The 16,161-nt window shown below is 49.1% G+C and overlaps 1 protein-coding gene across 1 annotated transcript in view; it reads left to right on the top strand.

Moving 5' to 3' along the window:
• SPATA6 (spermatogenesis associated 6) overlaps positions 1 to 9,789 on the top strand; it is a 137,104-nt gene extending 127,315 nt beyond the window's left edge. Inside the window, exon 15 of the mRNA XM_027837967.1 lies at positions 9,592 to 9,789. Coding sequence (XP_027693768.1) covers positions 9,592 to 9,766 — 175 coding nt within the window. The 3' untranslated portion in view covers positions 9,767 to 9,789. The remainder of the gene's footprint in view (positions 1 to 9,591) is intronic.
• The last annotated feature ends 6,372 nt before the right edge of the window (positions 9,790 to 16,161 follow it).

Raw genomic sequence — 16,161 nt, 5'->3', positions numbered from 1 at the left:
TCCTGACAAGACCTGAACAGGTCCTCCCGTTTCCCCTTCTCCGTCCTGCAAATGACGGCTTATGGGTTTGACCCGTGCCAGGCCCTGGCGAGAAGTGACCCACGTGGCCTTTTACAAAAACAATTGTTTTAAAAAATACACCTTTCGTTACACTTTCCCTCGTGGTTCTGTGACAGATGATAAACCCCAAAAGAATGATGTCTTCATATAGACGCTCGCTCCTACCTGGGCAGCGACTTACAAAGACATCTGTGTTACAGAAGGTTTGATTGAATCAGGGTTGTCATAACCAGATCAGCAGAGCACGGTTACTGCCGGCCATCTGCTAGAACAGGGAAGCGCCCCCTGAGCGGCTCTCCAGTCATCTGTCCTAACGACATTAGCCAGAATGGCATTCTCCCTCTCCTTCCTCCAATGTCAAAGCTGGAGGCCGGCAAGCCCAACTGCCTCATGTGGGGGAAGAGGAAACTGAGGCCCGGAGAAGGGAGGGGCCCGCCCACGTTCACCCAGGAGGCCAGAGCCAGGGCCAGGCCCACACAACTGCCCTCAGAGACGGAGAGGATTGCTCAGAACTCCCATTTCTGCAGGCTTCCGAGGAGTTTTCCCCACAGCCAACCTCAAAGATAGGGACAAACATGTGGAGGTAGGGGGAGAAAGGCTCATGAGCGCCGACGCCACGCGTCACTGTGGTTCTTTAATCTGTCTGGGGAGAAGGGCTCTGGACTTAGCTGAGCATCTGGATTCCAATCCCTGATCGGCTATTTTATTACCTTGGGGGGGGGGGGGGAAGTGTGGTCCGGAGCCTTGCTTAGCCCCTGAGGCCCCTCCACCTCTCCATGGCTGGCCTTGCTCTGCTGGGGTCACTTCCCCAGGACGTAGATGGATGTAGAGTTAAGTGACCAGTGGAAGGATCTCCTTCCAAGCTCACTCAGCCTTGCGTTTGTGCTGTTACTGGTTTCTGTCTGTAGAGTTTATCTCCCTACTCCACTGTGGGCTCCCAAGGGCAGAAACCAGGTCTTATCTCTGGCACCCCACTCCTCTGTCCAGTCATTTTCTAAGTCTTATCAATTCTTTGTCCACGGTGTTTCTAGGTGGCACAGTAGACAAAGTGGACAGAAACCAAGGGAAATATTTAAATATGAAAAACAAACAGGTATATGAGGGAGTCAGGAAGATGTTCTAATCCAGCCTCTGATACTAGCTTTGTGACTCACTCCCAGGCTCAGTTTCTTCCATTGTAAAATGGGGATAATAATTGAGATATTTGTAAAGCTATTTGGAAACCTTAAAGCACTATGCGAATGCTGAGTATGATTACTGTTCTCCCTCCCTCCTCCACATTCCTGCTGCATGTTTTCACCTCTGCTTCAGCTGTCACAATAGCCCCATTTGATGTCTCTGGTCACTGTCTTCCTTCTCTGATCCATCCCCTACAGAGCTACCAAAGGAAAGTAATATCCCAAAGAGGTTTAACCATATCACTTCCTGCTCAAGAAACTCCCTTTTTGCCTTTAGAATTGAAGGCCAAATCCCGTTAGGCACTTAAAACCTTTCACAGTTTGCCTCGAGCCAGCCCCATTTTCCAGGCTCATTATCTCTTCTTTCCTGTCAGGCCGTCTGCTTTCTAGCCAGAGGGGGCTGCTCATTGTCCCTCTTACCCTGTGTCTATGCACAGACTGCCCCTACCCCAGCCCACCCCAGCCCCTGCCTGGAATGTGCCCTCTACCTCCCAGGATTAATCCCTTTCTTCAAGAGGTTCCTTCAGGAGCACCTTCTTTGTGAAGCCTTTCCTGGTGCCCCCAGCTGTTAGTTTAAGAAGTCTACAAGACATCCAGTGTGAGATGTCTGAGAGGCAGATAGAGATCAGAGGTCAGCAGAGAGGTTGGGGCAGGAAAAGTAGATTTGAGAATCATCAGCAGAGGTGATGATTAAATTCATGGGAGCTGATGAGACCCCCAGGTGAAGTGGTGTAGAGGGAGAAGAGAAGAGGGCCCAAGACATAACCCTGAGGGACACCCAAGGTTAGAGGGTGTGGCCTGGGGGAGGATCCAGCAAAGGGGGCAGAGGAGCAGCAGTCAGAGAGGTAGGAGGAGAACCAGGAAAGAGGGCCGTCCTGAAAACCAAGAGAGCAGATAGCGTCAGGGAGGAGGGAGTGATCGACAGTGTCAAAGGCTGCAGAGAGGTCAAGGAGAGTGAGGATGGAGAAAAGGCCATTGGATTTAGCAGCTGGGATATTCTTGGTGACTTTGGAGAGAGCATTTATTCTGTATATACTTTTACTTACACGGGAGGCAGAGAGGGGCTATTATTACCCCCCATTACAATGTCAGCTGATTGGGAGCCAGGATCATTTGATTCAATTCAGTTATATTCCCTGCACATAGTAGGTGCTTCATAACTATGTTCGGATTGGTGGGATGAGGTTCCACAGGAGCAAGACCTTCCTCTGGCCACATACCTTCCAGCTCCTGTTGTGAGTGGCCCCTGAGGAAAGGCTGCTAGAGGCTGGCTGAGCAAATTCCGTCTGTGCTGGCCCAAGCCCACCTCCTGCTGCCGGCCTGGTCTCCTGCCAATGAGGCCAAGAGCCTCTGGTGCAAAGCAGTCCTTCAGCCCCTCAGTTCTTTCCTCAGGCCAGCTCCCCTGCACTAGCCACTCTCTCCTCCCACCTTGACCCCTTGGCGAACCAGCTCAACTCTACACTGTCCTCTTGAGTCCTCGGCCCCTTGTGCCCTCCCATGCCTCTGCCTTGGATCACCCCCGCCATTTGTCACCTTCACTCCTATACACCTGCTGCTGAATGAAGATGAAGAAAATCACACACCTGTTCTCACAGGGTTCACTACAAATTTATGTTACACAACCTCGATTGGGCCCTCCCTGCTGCCCGGCAGTCCTACTATTCCTCCCTTATCAAGTCACTCCCATTCTCCCCAGAGGGTCTTCCAAACCTTTGCATCCCTCCTCAGGCTTCCGATGGCTCACCCTCCCTGCTCTCAACAGAAAACCTTGCCTCATATTATAAAGAAAAAAACTGAAGCCATTTGCCATGAGCTCCTTCTCCCCTCTTCTGCAGCTTTAGTCACTCAAATGCCTTCTGCCACTCTTCTCCTTCACCTGTGTCCCCCATGAAGAGACAGACTTACTTCTTACCAAAGTGAACTTCTCTGCCTGTTCACGTGACCCCATTCTATCCCACCTCCTCCAGCAGCCTGCCCCCTCTGTCATCTCCCCTCTTGCACTTATTTTCAATCTCTCCCTCTCTACTGGCTTCTTCCCTACTGCCCACAAACGTGCCCGTGTCTCCCCATGTGGAAAAAACCCCAACTTGATTCTTCCGTCTCCACTGTTGTCCTACATCTCTTCAGCCCTTTGTAGCTAAACTCCTCAAAAAGGTGTCTACAACTGGTGCCTCCCCTTTCTCTCCTCTCACTGTCTTCTTAACCCCTTACCATCCGGCTTCTGACCTTATTCCACCGAAGCTGCTCTGTCCAAAGTTACCAGTGATCTCTTAGTCACCCAATCCAATGGTCTTTTCCCAATCCTCACCGTCCTCTGCAGCCTTTGACACTGTTGATCCCTCTCTCCTCCTTGACACTGTTCTCTCTAGGTTTTCAGGACACCTCTCTCCCCCTCCTGGTTCTCCTCCTTCCTCTTTGATCACTCCTTCTCTGTCTCCTTTGCTGGATCCTCCTTCAGACCATGACTTTTAACCATAGGTGTCCCTCAGGGCTCCGTCCTGCACTTTTCCCTTCTCCTGTACTGCTTCCCCTGGTGATCTCATCAGCTCCCGTGGATTTAATCATCACCTCTGTGCTGATGGTTCTCCACCTACCTTTCCTGCCTCAACCTCTCTGCTGACCTCTGATCTCTATCTGCCTTTCAGACATCTCAAATCGGATGTCTTGTAGACATCTTAAACTATGAATATGTCTAAAACGGAACTCGTAATCTTTCTCCCCAAACTCTTCCCCCTTTCTAACTTCCCAACCACTGTAGAGAGCCACGCCATCCTCTGGTCCCTCAGGCTCACAATCCAGGAGTCATGCTGACTCCTTTGCTGTCTGTCACGCCCCCATATCCAGGCTGCTGCCAAGGCCCGACGATTTCACCTTTGCAGCACCTCTCCAATATGCCCCCTTTCTCTCCTGGTGCAGGGCCTCATCCCCTTACACCCGGACCACAGCAGTAGCCTGGGGATGGGTCTGCCTGCCTCGAGCCTCTCCCACTCAGTCCATCCTCCTTTCAGCCACCAAAGGCACTTTCTGGAAGCACAGGTCCAGTTAGGCTACCCTCCCTTCTCATTCAACTCCCCGGGCTTCCTACCCTCTCTGGGATCAGATACGAGATCCTCTGCTTGTCTTTCAGAGCCCTTCAAACCTCCTCCCTCCTCCCTTCGCAGTCTTCTTAATGCCTTGTTCCCTGACAAAGACTTTGATCCAGGCATGCTGGCCTCCTAGCCGTTCTTGGAAGCCAACACTCTCAGCTTGGGACATTTTCTCTGGCAGGACCCCATGCCCGCAACACTCTCCCGCCTCCACTGCACTGGCCTTCTTCTCTGGCTTCCCTCAAGTCCCAACTAAAATCCCACCTCCCACAAAAAAGCCTTTCCCCGTCTTTATCCTGTACGTAGGCTTCTTGGCATGTTCTCTCCCCGACTAGATCATGAACTCTCGGAGGTCAGGGACTGTCTTTTGCCTCTTTTCATGTCCCAGGCCTTAGCCTTGTGCCTGACACATAGTAGGTGTTCAGTAAATGCTTATTGACTGACTGACTAGTAAGTGTCGGAGGTGCGATTTGAGTCCAGGGCCTCTGCCTCTAAAACTGGAGGCCTTTGAATTATGTCCAAGGAGAGTAAAGGCAGCCGTTCCCCAGCTGTGCCTGTGACCCTGGGCAGAGCCTCAGCTCACAGGTTTCATCTGCTTCTCTCTTTTGAGAATCTTTTTGAAAATTTAGCGTTTGCCCTTCCCTGCACCTACGCTGCCCCTCCAGCTCTTCCCAGTTTTTCAGGAACCCCTGAGAAGGGCTCCGGGACCACGTCTGTTCTGGGGCCCAGGAGATCAGCCCTCACTAATGCTTTACATGTCTTTCCTCAACTATAAGAGGAAGAGCTTGATCCAGAAGCCCCCAGGCCTCCAGCTCCTGCAGAAGGCTTTGGAGTTGGGTGTCCTGAACTTAAATCCTGCCTCCGTGGGACCTGGGCAAGAGACCCGACCTCCCCAATTCTCACCTTCCCCAAACGAGGTCACTGGGCTGGGGCGGGAGGCTTCACATTGCCACCATTTGTTCTCTTTGTAATCCTATGTCTTGGATGCACTTAAAAGCATTTCTGAGAAGGGGTCAGTAGGCCTCCCTCCCCAGACTGCCCAAGGGATCCGAGGCACCCGGGAGGTACAGAGTGCCCCGGCCAGAGGGGCTCCCTTTCAGGTCTGCATTCGCGCTTCTGTGACTGCCCTACACCCAGGCTCTTCCCTTCTGCCTGTGTGAGCTGGGGCAAGTCGGTGAACCAGCGGGAGTCAGGTGCCTCCTGAGTAAAATGAAGGTGCTGGACTGACCATCCCTGAGCTCCCTGGGATCCTATGAGCCGCCTTAGGGGAAGTTTCACAAAAGGAAAGTGGAGGTAACTTTGAAGTCTCATTGATTATGGCCTCCCCAGATACAGACCTGACTGCAGCTCCTGTTAATTTTTAATTAGACCATTAAATTGCAAAGAGGTTTTACAAGACATTAATGACAGCTGGTAAAGAGCTAAGACTTACACTCGTGGGGAGCTGGTCCTCATGCCAAATAGCAGAGTGACCCTCTTCAGACCCCAGCCTGGGAGCCCCAACCTCCTCCTTCTTATGCTGCTAGGGGAAATAGCCCACTGTGACTATATGCGTCGAAGCAGAGGGAATTGTGTCTGACGTGGTGAGTGCAGACGAAAGTGTGTAAACCCAGAGCCTCGGATGCCTAATGACCAGGCCCGTGCTGGTAGGAGGCCCCTCCCAGAGGCCTGGCTCCTCTGAGCCTCCTTTTAATCTTGCAGGTCAATGACTTCCCATGCCACTCAGCTCATGTTTGGGCCAGTCAGCCCTCTGGCCAAGGGACTGCCTGGCTGTGCCTCCAGCCCAGGATTATTCATGTAACGGAGTCCTGCAGCCTTGAAAATGTGTTTTTGTACCTTTAGATCTATGTGGCCCTCTCCCTTGGCCCAGCCACCCCTTCATCTAGGAGCTCAGCAACAACTATGATAGCTTTGTAACTAGTCACTTCACCTCAGTTTCCTCATCTATTAACCGACCTAAAAAGACTTTCATCACTGGCCTCTTAAGAGAACTCTTGGCGGCCTACACATGCTATAGATCTGTGAGCTGATGAGTGTCATCTGAGACGTCCAACATTTCTCACTGTCCCATTTCTTTTTTTTCTGAGATATTTAATATTTTATTTTTCCCAGTTCCATGTAAAAAGATTTTTAACATTTTTTTTTATTTTAAGTTCCAAATTCAATCCCTTCCTCATTATTGAGAAGGCAAGCAGTTTTATATAGGTTGTACATGCGCAGTCACACAAAACCTATTTCCATATTAATCATGTTGTGAAAGAAAACACAGACACCTCCCCCCCAATAAAAACACCAAAAAAAATTTTAAAAATTATGCTTCCATCTGCATTCAGACTCCATCAGTTCTTTCTTTGGAGGTGGATAGCATTTTTCATCATAAGTCCTTCAGAATTGTCTTAGGTCATTGTATTGCTGAGAATAGCTAAGTCTTTCACAGTAGATCATCATACAGTATTGCTGTTATAATCATCGTACAATATTGTGTTCGCTTGGTGCTGCTCACTCCACTTTGCATCAGTTCATGTAAGTCTTCCCGGGTTTTTCTGAAAGCATCCTGCTCCTCATTTCTTATAGCAGAATAGTATTCCATCACAATCATATACCACAACTTGTTCAACCATTCCCCAATTGAGGGGCATCCCTCAGTTTCTCATTCTTTGCCACCACAAAAAGAGCTGCCACAAATATTTTTATGCATGTATAGGTCCTTTTTTCCTTTTTTTTTTAATCTCTTTGAGATACAGACCTAGTAGTGGTATTTCTGGGTCAAAGTGTATGCAGTTTTATAGTCCTTTGGGCATAGTTCCAAATTTCTCTCCAGAGTGGTTAGATCAGTTCACAACTCCATCAACAGTGCATTAGTGTCTCAATTTTCCCATATCCCCTCTAACATTTGTCAGTTTCCTTTTTTGTCATGTTAGCCAATCTGATAAGTGTGGAGTGGTACCTCAGAGTTGTTTCAATTTTCATTTCTCTAATCAATTGTGATTTAGAGCATTTTTTCATATCACTATAGACAGTGTGATTATTTTGATTACTTTGTCTGAAAACTACCTGTTTGTGTCCTTTGACAATTTATCAACTGATGAATGAGGGGAATGGCTTGTATTCTTATGAATTTGACCCAGTTCTCCATATATTTTAGGAATGAGTGAGGCCTTTATCAGACAAACTTGCCATAAACATTTTTCACAGTTATGATTACTGTGTATTTCCCTCCATCCTATCTCCCCTCCTCCATTTATCCTTCTCTCTTCTTTTACCCTGTCCCTCGTTGAAAATGTTTTACTTCTGATGACTGTCTCCTCCAGTCTGCCTTCCTCTTTTACCAGCTCCCCCCACTTCTTTTATCTCCTTCCTTTCCTACTTTCCTCTAGGGTAAGATAGATTTCTATACTCTACTGAGTGTGGGTGTTGTTCCACCTTTGAGCCAATTCTGATGAAAGTAAGGTTCGTGTGCTCCCCCCCACCTCCTGACCATCTTTCCCGCCGCTGTAAAACTCTTTTGTGCCTCTTTTATGTGAGATCATTTACCCTATCTTACCTCTCATGGTCACTGTCTCATTTCAAGGGCTGCCTCCTGCCTTCCTGAGGTTGTAGAGTCCAGGCATCCAACCTGAGGAACTGTGTTTTTTCTACTCCTCTCTGCCCTCTCCTATTATTCATTCAGCAATCATTTATCAAGTCCCCGCTATGTGCCAGGTGCTGGGGACACATGGAAAAAAAAAAAGTGAAAATCCTGCCTTCAAGAAGCATACACTCTATTAGGAGAAATGACAAAATGCAGAAAAGTAAATCTAAAAGAGATGGCAGGATGGGGCAGAGGCTCCAGGTGCTGGGTGTGAGCTAGGAGGTGGTACCTGAGATGGGGGCAGGTGGATATTGAGGATGGTCCAGGTGAGACAAGGAGAGAGTCAGGAGCGCTCAGGAAAAGAACAGCCGTGGGGAGAAGGGGCCTGACAGAGATCAGGACTGAGCAAAGGCTGCGGGGTTTTAGAGTTAGAATCTTTTCAGTCAAGTGAGGCAATGAGGAACTCATGGGGCTGGAGTCTGAGAACCTCTTCTCTGCTTCCTACCTGTGTGGCCTCAGAGAAGAGGATGGAATATGGATGATGACTCAGGGCTCTTCTAGATCTCTGTCCTGTGCCCTTCAGGCCCCCTTCCCAAAGCCGTCCGTGACTCTGCCAGCCCACGCTGGCCCCGTCTTCTCTGAGCTGCGCCTACACCTAGGCTCAGCAGCTCTTGCGACTCCTATTTCTCGCTGGTGGTTTCATGCACATTAGGATCATGGGTATGAGAGCCGGGAGGGCCCTTGCAGATGACCTGGCCCAGCCCAGGAGGAATCTGACCCTCAGGAGGAGAGAAGACCTGCCCAAGGTTGCACAGCCATTTAGGCACAGGGCTGGGGTTCTCTGACTCTGAACCATTGGCCTCTGGCTGCCATGAGCTCTGTCTTGCTTCACCTCAGAGGATTAGAAGCCCTTGGGAACAGAGTAGGCTTGGATTGTTTCATCCCCAGCACCTAGAAGGGTCCTGGACGCTCAAGAAATGCCGACAGGTTGGTTAGTGACTTTAATACTAGAGGAGATTCACAACTGTCTCGGGGTGGGGCCGTGGACAGCAGGCACGTGGCTCATCGCACGTCCTCCCCTCAGAGGCGGCGAGCCCACTGGGAGGTCACTTGCCAAGGTTGGGCTCCCGTGGCAGAGTCACAGGGAAACATGAAGGAGGCTTGGTTCCATCAGCCTTCCCTCGTCCTCGAGGTCGGGAAGGGGAAGGCCTGCCACCCTCCTTCCTCTCTGAGCACTGGGTTTGCTCCTCTGTGATCACCAATGAGAGTTCTCTGCACTTGTACCTGATCCAGGAGCTTTGTCTCCCAGTACCCAGCCCAATGCGTGGTACCAGTAATTAATAATAATAATGATATTTATATAACTCTAAGGTTTACGAAGCACATTACAAATATTACCTCATTTGATCCTCACAATAATCCTGGCAGGGAAGTGCTATTATTATCACCCCCATTTTCCTGATGAGGAAACTGAGGCTGGGAGCTGTTAAGGGACTTACCCAGAGTCACACAACCTGTAAGTGCCTGAGGCAGGCCTTGATCTCATCTTCCTCCAGATCCATCACTGGACACCCCGTAGCCGGCCTAATTAACGTTCCCTGGTGTGTCGGCTGAATGAGTGGATATTCACCTTCAACAGTCCTTGATTTCAGCCTTTGTGTTAACATTTGTAATGTACTCCCCCTTCTCTCGGCAGTTCCGCGTATAGGCCACGTGCGTTGGTCCACTTGGATAATAGCGAGTACTGGTCCAACCGAGCAGCAGCGTATAAAGGAAAGTCCCATCGAGGCAACTTTGAGAACAGCATGGACAAGATCTATAGGAACTTATACAGGAAAGCCTGCGGTTCCAGCACCCAGGAAAGCTTCTAACGACACCCGCAACAGACTGCGTGCCCATGCCTGCTTCCCAATGAAATCTGTTCATAGAACCACTTTCTGTGTCTGTTTTCTGCCGGTGGAGGGCAGCCCGGAGCAGGCATGGGGAGGGAGAGGTCGGTCTGGGGGTAGGCCGGGGCGTAGCTGGGAGGGTGCCGTACTCCACCCTGGCGGCCTACCTCCTCTGCCTGACTGCCCAAGTGCAGAGGCCACTGGGCTCTGAAAACATTCCCTTGCCTCTCCTTTGTTACTGTCAGGAAAAGTCCTCCAGATAAGATGTCAGGACTGTGTGCCCCCAGTTCCCCTGGCCTCAAGGTGTTCTGACACGTTCGTGGGCCCACCCATAGGGCTGCTCCCTTTGCCAGTGCTGATGCCTCTCTCGTGGTTCTTATCATCTGTCCTGTCGAGGATACCCCATGGTCTGGAGACTTCCTCCTTGTGTCCCTGGGGCTTCCCCATCTTGTCCCAAGATCTCCCCACATCTCACATCCACCACGTCCTCTGCTTTGGGGTCTGGGGTCCTGGCCCCGGGGGGAGGCTTGGGGGAGTCTGACTGTGTCAGCATGGACCATTCACTCCCCCGGTCTGTGTGACCTTGGGCAGGTCCCTTCCCGTCTTGGGCTGAAGTTTGCCCACCTGCCCAATGGAGATGGACCAAATGATCTCTAAGGGCGCTTCCAGGATCGCTCCAGGGACGCTGGTCATCTTGTGCATACACCTCTGCAGGCTGCGCTCATGTCCAGCGGTGGCCCGTTCCTGACTTACTGGGGAGGACTCACCTGGGTCAGCCGTCGGTGGGTCAGAGCCATCCCCCTAGCACCCCCAGAGCTGAGGACACACTCGGGTCCTGGGAGGGGGAGCCCCCCCTTGCCCTCCCCACCCCCCAGCAGCTCGTCCCCAGGGAGCCCTGAGCAGGAGGACGGTTGGACAGTTCTCTTCCTCCAAGGGCTCGCTCCTGGCTGCAGCCTGGGAAGGTGGACGAGGAAGCGTATGCCTAACAGCCCTCGCCGTGTAACTCGTGGAAAATGGAATCAAAGCTGAGAAGCATCCCAGAAGTCATTTAGTCCTGAGAATAGGTGCCCAGCGTCCCCCACCCCCACCCCAAAGACCAGCAGTGGTGTGGATTCTTATCTGCCTACAGAGAAGCAACCTGTACTTGAGAAAGCTCTAATTGTTAGGCAGTTTTTCCTCATGTGGGCTGCAGGTGGCGCCATAGTGCACAGAGTGCCAGCCCTAGAGTCAGGAGGACCTGAGTTCAAATGTGACCACAGACACTTACTAGCTGTATGACCCTGAGCAAGTCCCTTAACCCTGTTTGCCTCAGTCTTCTCATCAGCAAAATGAGCTGGAGAAGGAAATGACAAACCACTCCAGTATCTTTGCCAAGAAAACCCCAAATGGGGTCACAAACAGTCAGACATAACTAATTGACCCCCCAAGAAACATTCCTTATATCTTACTGTCTCTTAGCATCTGCTTATTTCCATTGCTTCTATAACAGTCCATCAACGACCTGAAGACACTGTTTCCTTCACCAAATTCTCCTATGGCAGTCTCAAGTCTCCATCCATCCTGATTGTCCTCCCATAGGTGCTGTCCTTTCTGTCAGTTTCCTTCCTAAGATATGGTGCCCAGAACAACACACAGCACTCTAGACATTGTATAATCAAGGCAGAGTACAGCAATGCTCACCTCTCCATCAATCTGGAAACTGTGGAGAAGCCTGGAATCACATGGGCTTTGGGGGTTGCCTTATCACCCCGCTGACCGACATTTTGAGGTTGTAATCCACTTGGCTCTCAGACCTTTCTCACAGCCATTGTTGTCTGGCCATGCTTCCCTAGTATAGTTGATTTCTTGGTCCCCAGTTTAGGTCTTTACATTTATTCCCATTAAATTTCACTTTGTTAAATTCTAACACATCGGGATCTTTTTGGATTTGGCTCAGTCATCCGTCATGTTTGCTATCCATCCTTGCTTCATGTATTCTGCCAGTTTGTTAAGCATGACATCTCTGCCACTCTGTTAAAAATATTGAGTAGCACAGAGAAAATTACAGATCTGTGGGACAGTCCACTAGAGACACACCTCTAAGACAACATTGACCCATTGACAACTCTGAGGCCCTGTCATTCAACTCTTTCCAAATCCACTTATCATCATCTGTCACATTTCTGTTCATCTTGTCCAGAAGGATACTTCATACAAGCATGCTTAGCTGAAATCCAAGTACTTCCTGTGTCTCTGGAACTGTGTTGGTCTAGTAATTTGGGAACATTGTCCCAGTTTGATGCATTTTGTTTTGCTGTGTGATTCACATGGCCATAAACAGCCCCCTTGCCATCAACAGTACCTTCTCATAGAACTGCCTAATATAGCATAGTGACTCATAGCCCACGCACTTTGTGTTCTCAGAGCTGACCAAAATTTCTTAGCAGAAAAGAGGGAAGTGTGTTTTAACCTCAGGCCTATGTAAACAACATTGGCCATTGTATTTAATCTGATCTCTTCTGTCTTTTAGTCTTCACTGATATTATTGACATCATTTTCTTTATTATTTTGGGGTTCTGCTTTATTTTGCCTAAGTTCCTATGAGTCTTCAAAGCTGAGTTCTGTAAATTCTTCAAATTTGTCATTCCTCCTGTGGCAAAGTACTGTTGCACCATATTCACATATCATGATTTGTTGGGCCATCCTTTGGTCATTTGACATGTAATCTGCTTCCAGTTTTTTGCTGCTACAGGTAGCTGTCATGAATCATTTGGTAGATATGGGACCTTTCTTACTGTTTTTTTACTTCCTTGGGTTATAACCTAGTTTACAAGATGAAAAGATATGAGCAGTTCAGTAACTTTTCTCATGTAATTCCTAGTTGTTGTCCAGAATGGTTGGACCAATTCATAGCTCCATCAAGTGTTACTGTGTCCCTTCAATGTTGACTATTTGCATCTTTTACCATTTTGCCTATTTCAGAGGGATGAAATTGTTTTAATGACATTTCTCATAATAATCTGGAGCATGTTTCCATAATAACGTCTGCTTTCCTTCTTTTGAAGACTTTAGAGCCTTTGACCACTTATGTATTGGGGGATGAATTTTTAGTCATATATTTGTGTTAATTCAGTATAGATTTTGGATATCAGACGTGAGAATTGTTTGATGCAAAGTTTTACCCCCATTCCATAGCTTTTCTTCTTATTCTAGGTGCATTGATGTTGTTTGTGCTAAAGCTTTTTCATTTTACATAATCGGAATTATCTGTTTTGTCCTTCATAGTCTCTTGTCTATCTTGTTATGATTCCTTCCCATCCATAGGTTTATATGTGTGTGTATATATATATATATATATTATATATAATATTACACATACATTTGCACATATATGTGACTTTGCATTATGATCTGTCTTTTGTAATGATGTGGTTACATTTCCATTTAGATTGTTCATTCATTTGAAATGTCTCATGATGGGTGACGAAGGATGAAAGACAGTGTGGTGGAATGACTGGAGAGCCAGCGGCAGGGCCAGGAGAGCCTGGCCCCTGCCGGTGGTGTGGTCATTGTCGGGTCACCTGAACTCTCAGTGCCCCTAGACAGTTCCCGAAGACTCAAGTCCCAGGAGAGTTGTGACCTGCATCAGTGGAGGGAGTTTACATACCGAGAATCTGCCAAATCGATGAAATGATGGGTTGGGGCCCAGGATAAAATGAAGACGCCGGTCTCTGAATGATTTTCTGACGCATTTCTCCAGGTTTCCCAGCAGTTCTCTTCCGATAGAGATCTTTCCCGGGGCGTGGATTAGCACCCGGCTGCTGTACAACCTGGCCCCTCCTTGGTGGGGACATTCTGGTTTTCTGATGATTTTCCTTTTCCAGATGTTCTGTTAGAACCCTTTTAATACTTTTTAGAATTTTGCCAGAAATCAAAGCCACTTCCGTGGTTTGCGGGTTCTGCCTTTTCCTCCCCATCTCCAGAATTAGAGCATTTGCTCTCTAGGCCCGCGCACTGCTCCCATTCGCCACAGTCTCCCGGAGGTCGCTGCCCCACCACCTCTCACTTCCACCAGTTCTTCCAGGAGCTCAGGGCACCGCTCTTCACAGCCCAGTACCCGGCACTTCCGAGGGCAGCCAGGGCCGACTTTCTCACAGCTGTGGTGGCAAACCAGCGTCCTCCTTGCCCAGGCTGACTGCCGTCCTCCTCGGGAGAGAAGAGGGGCCAAGCAAGGGCTGATGAGGTTTGCCTTCTCACCGGCATCACTTATCACCCCCTTAACACTAAGCAGTGTGTGTGGCCCCGGCCCTGCCTTGACTTATCTTCTGCTGCTGAAGCCACGAAATACCCTGAGTGAATACATCTGCATGGAGACCGCTCGGCCCCCTGCCCCCATCTCTCTGGCAGGAATCTGAGTGCAGCCTTTCGTGGCATTCTGAAGATGATGGTGACAGGGACAGAGAGGAAGAGAGGCATCATGAATAAAACGTCTTCATTTGAATTTGTCAACATGAAAAGACTTCAAACTTTCATAATAAGTGTATTGTAATATGGTAATTTTGTATAACCAATTTTCAGTGTGGGCCTATTAATTTGTTTCCTTCCAGGGATATCATTTTAGGGGTAGAACCTCCTTTGATATCAGTCCTATATCACAACCAAAAAGAGGAAGTGAGACATAATGGGTAGAGCTGACCGTGGAGTCAGGAAGATGATTTGGATTTTTTAGATCCTGCCTCTGAAGCAGATGGACGCACAGCCCTGAGCAAATCACAGAACCTCTCAGGCCAAGACGCAACTCTGTAGGATTCCGGGAGCTAGCTGATGGAAAGTTCCCTAAACCGATGAAATCATGTCTGCACTCCCCAGTCCCCTCAAATTACAGTCAGAGTATGTGCTCACTTTGGGCTCTTCATGTGGCTAAATTCAGATTTTAAAAACCATGGGTTTGCTGTAGACCCCTGCCTTTGTTCAGGTGGAGAGGTCTTTCCTGGATGGAGAGCTATTAGGATCTGAGGATGGGATTAGTGCTTGAGATCCCCAAATAGAAAAGATGGGGTTTTTCCGTATACAAAAATAAAGGTAGAATGTTTCCGTGTTAAACTGTCTGAATTGTAGGACTTAGTATCTTAAGACCAGAGCTAGCAGGGACCTGAGAGACCGTGGGTCATCTAGTCAGAGACCATCGAGCCTAACCCACAGCTGGACAAAAGTCTTCTAAGCATCTGTTTAATAACTAGTCAGCCTGAAGATAAGGAAAAAGAGAGGGGCTGGGGGTAATCCTCCGAAGCTGAGATCACCTCTGGAGAGAAAAAGGAGGAAGACACAGGACAGAGCTTTGGGGGACATCTCTAGTCAGGGGGAGTGTTGTAGGTGAAGATGCAGCAAATGAGAACTGGGTGCAGCCACTGGACCGGTAGGAGGAGAGCCGGAGGGGAGCAGGGTCATGAAGATGGGAATAAGAGACAATTCCTTCCATCAGATGCAAATTCAGCCTCGTTCCTCTTTGGCCATGCAGGGAGTGTGTGTGCGCGTGCGCATGTGATGGTGCCAGCAGGGCCCCCTCCCCTCCCAGTGTTCCCCAGACTCTGCCTCCTCGGCTGTTTGCCCACATTTCAGCCATACTGTCTGAGGCTTCATTTGTCTCCCACTCCATCCTTCAGATAGCGCTGCCACTCAGCACCCATCTGGGACCCATATTGTTCCTTCCCATTGAAGGATGGGAACCATCTTTTCATGACAAGCAGAGCTCACGCTCCAAAGCCACGCACGCATTTCTGTTTTTATTATGAAACACCTCCCTCTTCCCCAGGAAACACATATGTGTCTTGTATATTTCAAGATGTTCCTTCCTCGCTGTGTGGGCAGGGCTGCATTTGGAAGTAGCTTTAGCCCCAAGGCTGGGCACCTTCCCCCTCAACATCTGGGGGTGGCACTGAAGAGGGCATAATACCCCAGCCCACAGAGCCCTGGGCAGGGACTAAGCAGAGAAGGGAAGGGAGAATAAGCATCTATTAATTGCCTACCATGTGCCAGGCACTGTGCTAATCCTCACAACAACCCTGGGAAATAGGGGCTATTGTTATCCCCATTTTATAGATTAGGAAACTGAGGCAGACAGAGGTTAAGACTTGCCTAGGGTCACACACAAAGTATATAAGGCCAAATTTGAACTCAGGTCTTCCTGACTCCAGGGCCCAGTGTTTTATCCACTGTGACACCACCTAGCTGAGAAGGACCTACTGTAGCCCCATTATTATGAAGTGACAGAAACTGAAGCCCAGAGAGGGAAAAGGACTTCCTGAAAGTCACACAACAAATCAGTGGCCAAGCCGGAACTCGAACCTAGATCTGCTGACTTCAAATCCAGTGTTCTCTCCGCTCTCCCCTCTCCTCTC

Source organism: Vombatus ursinus, unplaced genomic scaffold (assembly GCF_900497805.2).
Source record: "Vombatus ursinus unplaced genomic scaffold, bare-nosed wombat genome assembly UNPS02014825.1, whole genome shotgun sequence".
Lineage (NCBI taxonomy): Eukaryota > Metazoa > Chordata > Mammalia > Diprotodontia > Vombatidae > Vombatus > Vombatus ursinus.
The sequence above is the reverse complement of the archived record's forward strand: the minus strand, read 5'-3'. Positions and strand labels throughout refer to the sequence as shown.